Below are 9,165 nucleotides of genomic sequence, written 5' to 3'. Positions count from 1 at the left end.
ACATGTACATTACACCTACGTTGTGTCGTTTTCAATAGACACACACCTCAGGTAATATTTCACTGGAATTTTAAAAGCTCTACTATCAGCTTGAGCCAAATGCATGATAGGGGTGGAGACTGAGGAGCACTTGCTTAGGCGACAAATGGGTCTTGTCACCCACTCACTGTCAAACTGAGGATCTATAACATTAGTACGGATTGCTAGAGTAACATAAGAGCTACTGGATCTCTTGACAGCGTGATAACAGAATGCCAGTGTAATTCAGCTCTCAGTCAAACAGCAGGGTGTTAACAACCCAATGGGTGTTTTAATGTTTGACAGGATAGGTACAGATAAAATATTTAGCTCTATTATCTTCATATTTCTTCTATCTAGCTCACACAGAATAAAACAATGTACCATTCTTTTTAATCTTGGTCAATTTAATCCACCACGATCAGACGATCTCTCTCTCTCTCTCTCTCTCTCTCTCTCTCTCTCTCTCTCTCTCTCTCTCTCTCTCTCTCTCTCTCTCTCTCTCTCTCTCTCTCTCTCTCTCTCTCTCTCTCTCTCTTTATCTCTCTCTCTAGTACCAGTCACACAGTCAGAGTTATGTGCCCTCAGGCTGTGTCAGATCAATATAACATTAGAGCCAGTCTCTGCATCACCCTCCATTCCTCATTCAGGGGTCCCCAGCTAGCTCAGCAATCTACAACCAACCCCCTTCCTCCCTCTTTCCTCGTTCTTCCAGTCTCTCCTCTCCTCCCTTCGTGGTTCATGTTAATTCCGATTCCTTTCTTTTCATTGCTCCCCCTTTCCTATGTCATCTCCTACGTTCCTCTCTGCATGCTCTACCTGTCCTCTTTTGGCCTTTGTTCTGCATTTGTCTGAACCTACAGCTGACGGGGAGATTGGGTAAGAAGACAGGGAACATTAGAGAGGAGGGAGCAGAGGGTAAAAGTGGGGAATTTGAGCCAGATCAAGGAGAGATGGAAGGGGATGAAGGGGCAGAAAGAGAGCAAGAGAATATGGAGAGGATTTGTGTGTGCCGTGGAGGAAGACAGAAGGAGCCGGAGAAGGAAGGAAGGGAGGGAGGGATGGATAGAGGGGGAGGGGAGACTGCCATACCTGGCCTGGACTGGGTGAAATGAATGTGTAATTGCGTTGTAGTGGCTCAACCCTTCAGCACACGGCTGACGGATCGCGTGGCAGACAGCTCAGTCTCTCTCGGCAGGGCGGACATGGCTGAGGCTGAGCCTGTGGGCTGTGTGGGGCTGCCTGTGTAAACACAACAGCCTGTCAACAATACCTTAACATAGCAACAAACAGCACCAGGTAATAACAACACATCCAGACTGGATGTCAGACATGTAACGGGAGAATAAGCACAACGGTCATTGATGGCTAATAAGCAGAGGTGTAATATAAATTAGTGTCCTTTCGGACGTTGACCGGAAAGAGAAAGGTTGTTGTAGTCAACTGTAAAGCACAGAAAGAAGGAAAATACTGACTTAATCAACAAGGCGAGTGAGGATTGAACAAGATCATGGAGTAGATGATCCTCCTCTTTACCTTACACATTACCACACACACAGACGTCCCACACACACACAAAACACCCCCATTCCCTCTTTTTCCCATGTCTACCCATCCCTCCATTCCTCCACCCCTAAGCCATCCTCTCTATCCCCCTATGGGATGAGGCAAGGAGGGGAGAGGATGAGGGGAATTCAATTGGGGATGCTGTGTGGTGAGAGATGAAGGACGCAATGGTGGGATACACCACATATGGAGGATCTCACTTGGCTGTGAATGATGCCACAGTAAAAAGACAGACTCAGAGTGCCATCTGGCCAGACGGGGATGGAGATAAAACATACATGTTTATGTGAACTGTCTCTACCTCTATCTCCCTGCAGTATACACACACACAAATACACAGGCTACTGTGACAACTTGCCCCATCAATAAAGACAAATAACTGTCAACCTCAAAACACAGTATGCTTGAGCAAAACAGGTGAGATATTGAGGGACAGAGTATGAAGGGGGGGTTTAAATGAAGAGATAGAGATTGGCAAGAAGAGGAAGGGGCAGATGGAAGAGTGTCACCTTGAGAGAGAGGGGGGGGGGAGGAGGAATAGAAGGATGGAGGGAAGGGGCCAACGCTGCCAAGTTGTTTCTCTTCAGACACAAGCTGATTCAACCGTCTGGTTTGGATTGTTATGTAAACACAATGAAATACATACAATACATGACCAAAAGTATCTGGACACCGGCTCGTCGAACATCTCATTCCAAAATCATCTGCATTAATATGGAGTTGGTGCCCCCTTTTCTGCTATTCTGCCACTCTTCAGGGAAGGCTTTCCACTAGATGTTGGAACATTGCTGCAGGAACGTGCTTCCATTCAGCCACAAGAGCATTAGTGAGGTTGGGCACTGGTGTTGGGCGATTAGACCTGGCTCGCAGTCGGCATTCCAATTCTTCCCAAAAGTGTTCGATGGGTTTGAGGTCATGGCTCTGTGCAGACCAGTCAAGTTTTTCCACACCGATATCTACAAACCATTTCTGTATGGACCTCACTTTGTGCACGGGGACATTGTCATGCTGAAACAGGAAAGGCCTTCCCCAAACTGTTGCCAAAAAGTTGGAAGCACAGAATCGTTTAGAATGCCATTGTATGCTGTAGCGTTAAGATTTCCCTTCACTGAAACTAAGGGGCCTAAGGGGCCTAGCCCGAACAGACCATTATTCCTCCTCTCACCAAACTTTACAGTTGGCACTATGTATTGGGGAAGGTAGCGTTCTCCTCGCATCCGCCAAACACCGATTCGTCTGTCAGACTGCCAGATGGTGACAATTTTTACGCACTACGCTCTTCAGTACTTGGCGGTCTCGTTATGTGAGCTTGTGTGGCCTAACACTTCGCAGGCTGAGCCATTGTTGCTCCGAGACATTTCCACTTCACAATAACAGCACTTACAGCTGACCAGGGCAGCTCCAGCAGTGTAGAAATTTGACAAACTTACTTGTCGGAAAGGTGGCATCCTATGACGATGCCACGTTTTAAAGTCATTGAGCTCTTCAGTGAGGTCATTCTACTGCCAATGTTTGTCTATGGAGATTGCATGGCGGTGTGCTCGATTTTATACACCTGTCAGAAACGGTTGTAACTGAAATAGCTAAATCCACTAATTTGAAGGTGTGTACTTTTGAATATAGTGTATTTAAATAGCCAATTCAGAAACACACACACACACACCATACTCTACAAGTCTCTCCACATCGAACACATCCAGTAGATAATATTTGACAGAGAATGGTACAGTAGAGTAAAATACAGGTTTGTACTAGACTAGTGTCAACGGGGATCTGCTGTTTCTCTCAGCACTGCAATGAGAAAAAAATGAAACAGATATTGATTTAACTCTCAGAAGCAGCATGATAGATCAATTTCCACACTTGTGTCTGGAGTGCAGTCTATCACCCGGGTGGAGAGGGGTGGTGAGGGGTGGTGTTAACCTACCCCCATCATTCATCATTGACCTCTCTCCTTCTCGCATAAAATAGCAATGGCCACCAAAAACTGGATCTCTATATAATGGCACTGTGTCTCTCTCTCTCATTCAAACACACATGGACCAAGCATACGCACATACACCATCTGAAATAGCCATTATATACACTGAGTGTACAAAACATCAGGAACACCTGCTCTTTCCATGACATAGACTGGCCAGGTGAATCCAGGTGAAAGCAATGATCCCTTATACATGTCATATTAAATCCACTTCAATCAGTGTAGATGAAGGGGAGGAGACAGGTTAAAGAAGCATTTTTAAGCCTTGAGACAATTGAGACATGGATTGTGTGTGCCATTCAGAGAGTGAATGGGCAAGACAAAATATTTTAGCGCCTTTGAACGGGGTATGGTAGTAGGTGCCAGGTGCACCGGTTTGAGTGAGTCAAGAACTGTAATGCTGCTGGGTTTTTCACGCTCAATGTGTGTATCAAGAATGGTCTACCACCTACAGGACATCCAGCCAACTTGATACAACTTTGGGAAGCATTGGATTCAACATGGGACAGCATCCCTGTGGAACGCTTTTGACACCTTGTAGAGTCCATGCTCCGAGGAATTGAGGCTGTTCTGAAGGCAAAATGAGGTGCAACTCACTATTAGGGTTTTGTAACTTAGTGTATGTCCTATGTTTATACACAAAAGTATTAGTGCCAACCACTGCTTCCTCTATTTACACCACTGTTTAATCTGGGTCATAAGTAAATTATGTGTCATCCTAAATTATTTGGAGTAAATTAATTATCTATTGTTTTCCAAATCGCTTTGTAGGCTATTCTGCAGACAATAGTGACACCTGGCAGAATTTCTGAAGAACTTCATCAAGTACCTAACTTTTTGAGTGAGATACTTTTTAAGAAGATTGAACATTTTGATTAAATTCTATTTTCTACCAAAATCCTTGTCTATGCGTTTTCACAGATTTAATTTCAGAACATCCTGGCGATAGTTAGGCTACTCAAATCCTTCATACTTACTTCGGCAACTGAGCAGAATTGATGATCTCAAACACATTTCGTAATGACAAAGTACACTTTCACGGCAAGGTTGCAGGTGTTCACATATATATACTTATTTATTTTAAAAACCTTATAGATCCACTTAAAGATAGATGTTTTTGGTAGGATTTATAATTGTTACAGAGTTGCATGTACAGTACTGTAGGAACTAAATTCGGTGCTTATGTTTCCAGCGGGATGTATTGATGTTGCACTTTACATGCAAAAAGCGCTCAAGAAGACTGCCATGAAATTTGACTAGTTTGACTATTTGTGCAATTTCATCCGAGAACTTTAAACAACATTTAAACGTTATTTTCTGTAAGTAGTTTTATATTTACTGCCACCCTTAGTATACTATTTGCGTAACGCTATATGAATGGCAAACGTTCAAGTATTGATGGTCCAGAAATTATCTTTTGAAAAAGTCGCATGAGCTAACGTTAGCTATTATTAGCAGAACGAGCCATCATGAATGTTAACTATCCTAACTAGCTACTTTCCACATTATTTTACTAGATAGCCGGATACAACCCATTTGCATTCTTTATGTAGTTGGCAAATATGTGAGTTTACTGAAGGTTAGCCCAGGCCGGCAGATGGCGATTTTGAGTCGTTTCATCTTACCGTCCAAAGGGACTGCATGCAGCCGGCTATACACTCATATCCCCTGTGGACCCGTTTGTAGATAAAACATTCTTTATTCAGTCGACTTACACCTTAAAAAGATTTTAATGGCAAAGGCGGAAAGAAATAGCTGGCTAGCTAGTTTTATATTTCGGTAATATATTCCAATAAATTTCAGAATTCCCCAAAAATGTTTATGAAGCTTGCTAGCTACATTTTATAGGCTCCCCACTGAGTCGCTACTGAACTTCATATTCCCATTGGCCACCACTAAAATCTGTCATTGATAATATTATGTCACTTTTTTGCTTGCAAGCTAGCATTGTAATTTTTTCTCGCATGCTGAAAAATGCAGCGCTGATTACATTTGACACTTCACGGCCACTGACGTTTGACACGTCACTACTGTTTGCATTGAATTGTGGGACATATCAACCCCACAAGTGATCAAAGTTGCTCCCTCAAGCTGAATAAAGGGCTGAGGGGGTGAATTTTGTGAATTGGACTGCCACCAAATTGCATCCGGTTTCAACGGGGATTCCCCCGAGGGAAAGTAGTTAGTGCGAGAGTTGAGGGTGTAAAAATAACAAAATTGGACCGCAGCCCAAGAATAAACAGACTGCTACAAACTGATTGGCAGAACGTGATATGCAACATCCAGGACTAGCATTTAAACTCTAGCATGGTGGTGTAAAATGGTGTTTCATAAAGAAATTATGCACATATTTCCCACCTTGCCATTAAATCCTTTGCAGCCTGAATGGAGAATGTTTTATGTACGAACCGGTCCACGGGGATACAAGTTTATAGCCGGCTGCATGCAGTCCCTTTGGACGGTAAGATCAAACGATTCAATATTGCCATCTACTGCCCTTTGGGCTATCTGGAGGTAAGAAGATGCACTGGGTAGCTAGCCAGGTCAACAATGGCTCAATGTTAGCTAGCTAGCTACATTGAACTATTGAACTATTACAAATTGGAAAGAAAATGATATTTGCTATAGTATGGGCACTTGTGTTTCTCTGCTAACATCAAGCCAATCAATGCTTTTTTTACTGTACTTCAGAGGTTTCTGTCCCTAATGATTTTTATTGACCTCTGATCTATATTTCTGACTCATTGCTTTGCCAGGGTCCTGAGTGGAGTAGACATGGCTGACCAGGAAACTGGGCCCAATGGGCTGGCTAAGAGGGCTGCAGCAGGTGCTGCGGTTTTCAAAGTGCGTGAGGCTGTAATGGCTATTCTTCAAAACGAATCTACTGGTAACCTGAAAGTACAAAAACGGATTGCCCCATCGACTCCTTTAATTGTACCAAAACCTTCCCTGAAGCCGTACAAGCGGCCCCCCACTCTGCTATTGCCACCTTCATACAGCGCCAACCCAGTTGGAGGATTTACCTGTGAGGTGTGTGGCCAGAACTTCTTCTCTTTTCCTCAAGTGGTGAGACACAAACAGTTCCACGACGAAGAAAGGCCCTTTCCCTGTGGTGTGTGTGGGAAACGTTTCCTGAGCCGCAGCCACTACACTGAGCACCAGCGGGTTCACACTGGGGAGCGGCCCTTTCCCTGCGACCAGTGTGAGCGCTCGTTCACCACACACCACAACCTGAAGCGTCACCAAACCATCCATGCCAAAGAAGAGGCGTATCGCTGCCGGAAATGTGGCGTGCTTTTCTGCCAGCGTCACGAGTACCCTGGGGGCATACCCAGACCCGACCTCGAGCCCCGACCTGGGTTTGAGTCCACATCCACGATGCAACCAACACCTCCCATTCAGGTCACACTCACACCCAAGCATCTTAAGAAGCTTAACAAGAAGCTTAATAAGAAGAGCCATGATCTCTCAACTAAACATGATCATTCTAAAAAGAAGAAAAAGAGGAGTAGAGTCAAACATCCAGGCCCAGCAGAGAAAGTGAATTATGTGCGTCAAGAGGAACTTTGGCCTGTGTTGTTAACTAAAGGAGAAAAATTGCAAAAAGTTGCTTATGACATTGAGGTTATTATATGATCCCACGTGATGATAAAACAAAATGGGATAATTAGTCCGATCATGATTTGAAAAATAAGTTTGTTTTGTTTCATCTCCGCCGATGTGGACGCTGTTTCAGAAAGGAGTTATACCTTGAAACACTTGTTTTGCCTCGCATCATGATTTAGGTATTTATTCCTTCATGAGTTTGAGAAAATAACTTTCCACAATTGATCATGATTTGGAAACATTCTGTCAAGCATTTCAAATGATTAACTGTCCTCTGAAATGTTATGGTTTCGCTTTTGAGATCTTTACCATTTGTTTTGTATTAGAATAGAATATAGACACTTTTGAGTTATGATTCATTCAATTGTTTTGTATTAGAATAGAATATAGACACTTTTGAGTTATGATTCATTCAATTGTTTTGTATTAGAATAGAATATAGACACGTTTGAGTTATGATTCATTCAGTTGTTTTGTATTAGAATAGAATATAGACACTTGAGTTATGATTCATTCAATTGTTTTGTATTAGAATAGAATATAGACACTTTTGAGTTATGATTCATTCAGTTGTTTTGATTCATTGCCATGTAAGGTCTAGTGTCAATGCATTATTAAATGACATGCTATTAAACTAGTTAACTCCTCTGATGTGGCACATCAAAATGTATTTCCATATCAAATAATGTTCATCTGCTTTTCAGATTATGTTCATAGAGGCCTGTAGGGTTTCTCACTGGGCCTTAACCATTGAGTTGTCCAGAAATTGCCTTCACCAATTTATGTAAGCAAAAAATAATCATGATGCATTGTTGTTGATTAACTACTAAATGTACCTGTCATAAGAACAAGTGAATCCCGATATCTGTAGTCTGTGTAATGTGGACAGTGTTGTTACATTTGGGTAACAGAGTCTATGTATGTCGAAATGATATGTCTCCAGTTGAATTCTGCATAACTACCTCAGGCTGATTGTAAAATGTATTTTTTAAATTGATAATGGGATTATTTACACATTTATTGCCTTTGTCTTTATTATTGACACTTTCCAGGTATTTGTTTTTCATGTCACAAGAAACTAATTTTAAAGTGAATGTAAGCATGCATAGAAATATATTGATTCACGTGGCTTTAAGTTTTGCAGCTAACATCCAAATACCTAACCTAACTGGTGTGATGAATACTGGAAAGTCATTTTGTGTCCGGCTCTGTAATACAGCAGCCGTGTATCGCTTATCTTCACTGTTACAATATGTTAAAGGTAGAATCTGAAATGAAGTAGGTGCAGAATTTAAACCTCAAAGTGGGTCAATTTCCGCAACAACTAAGAGCTTTGAAGCGCACGGCTCAACTTCTCCCCTGTTTGGTCCAGTAACAGCGTGACGCGATACCTGCCCATGCTGTGTGTGACTGAGAACGAAGTCTTGAATCTCGCACAATATCTGCGTGGCAGCGTCATTTCGCTGAGTCTATTTTTAAAGAGGCACGCGTCTGCTCCATATATCATCCTTGTTTTACAACAAGAGGTAAACACTCAAATCTGCTTGTGTAAACATGACAATCTAGGGCCCTATGTTGACTCCTATCTCCGATGTAAATATTGGTTAGATTGAATTTAGATTGTCGTTATAGTTACCTCCAGAAACCGCATATATTGTAATTCTAATCTGATATTCCCTGGTCTACCACCGCCATAGTAGAGTTATTATTTTACTCACTTTTATTTTTTGCTAATCCATTTTGATCTGTCTATAAACTATGTTCTAGACTAGAGGATTATCTGGAACAAAGCCCTGCCCCTTGAAAGCGTTTGCAAACTACGCGATATTGAGGGAGTTCTATTAATATGAGTCGTCTATGAACCTCGACGTGAACGGGCAAAAGCGGTGAGGGAGGGGCAACCTTTGAAATCTTACAGTAATTGCGTCTCATGGTCATGACGTCAACTAGGCGAAACGTTACATAGGTCAGAAACATACTTCTATTTTCCATAA

General features: G+C 42.3%; 1 protein-coding gene across 4 annotated transcripts; it reads left to right on the top strand.

Annotated features, from left to right (window-relative positions):
• Positions 1–4,738: 4,738 nt before the first annotated feature.
• LOC118359885 (zinc finger protein 578-like) lies at positions 4,739–8,190 on the top strand. 4 transcript variants are annotated; one of them, XM_035738763.2, is made up of 3 exons: positions 4,744–4,884; positions 5,946–6,079; positions 6,322–8,190. In XM_035738763.2, the coding sequence occupies exons 2-3, from the start codon at positions 5,958–5,960 to the stop codon at positions 7,199–7,201; spliced, it is 1,002 nt and encodes a 333-aa protein (XP_035594656.1). In that variant the 5' UTR covers positions 4,744–4,884; positions 5,946–5,957; the 3' UTR covers positions 7,202–8,190. The 4 variants fall into 4 exon arrangements, with proteins under 4 accessions (XP_035594657.1, XP_035594656.1, XP_035594658.1 ...); XM_035738765.2 differs by having other exon boundaries at positions 4,746–4,884; positions 5,946–6,026; XM_035738764.2 differs by lacking the exon at positions 5,946–6,079 and having other exon boundaries at positions 4,739–4,884.
• The last annotated feature ends 975 nt before the right edge of the window (positions 8,191–9,165 follow it).

This window comes from Oncorhynchus keta, chromosome 27 (assembly GCF_023373465.1).
Source record: "Oncorhynchus keta strain PuntledgeMale-10-30-2019 chromosome 27, Oket_V2, whole genome shotgun sequence".
NCBI classification, from domain to species: domain Eukaryota; kingdom Metazoa; phylum Chordata; class Actinopteri; order Salmoniformes; family Salmonidae; genus Oncorhynchus; species Oncorhynchus keta.
The sequence above is the reverse complement of the archived record's forward strand: the minus strand, read 5'-3'. Positions and strand labels throughout refer to the sequence as shown.

Bases quoted from the DNA above. Each gene is read 5' to 3' on its own strand.
- LOC118359885 (XM_035738762.2), top strand. From the start codon at position 5,886: ATGGTGTTTCATAAAGAAATTATGCACATATTTCCCACCTTGCCATTA. The intron at 6,080-6,321 runs GTAAGAAGATGC...TTGCTTTGCCAG, and splicing joins GCCCTTTGGGCTATCTGGAG to GGTCCTGAGTGGAGTAGACA.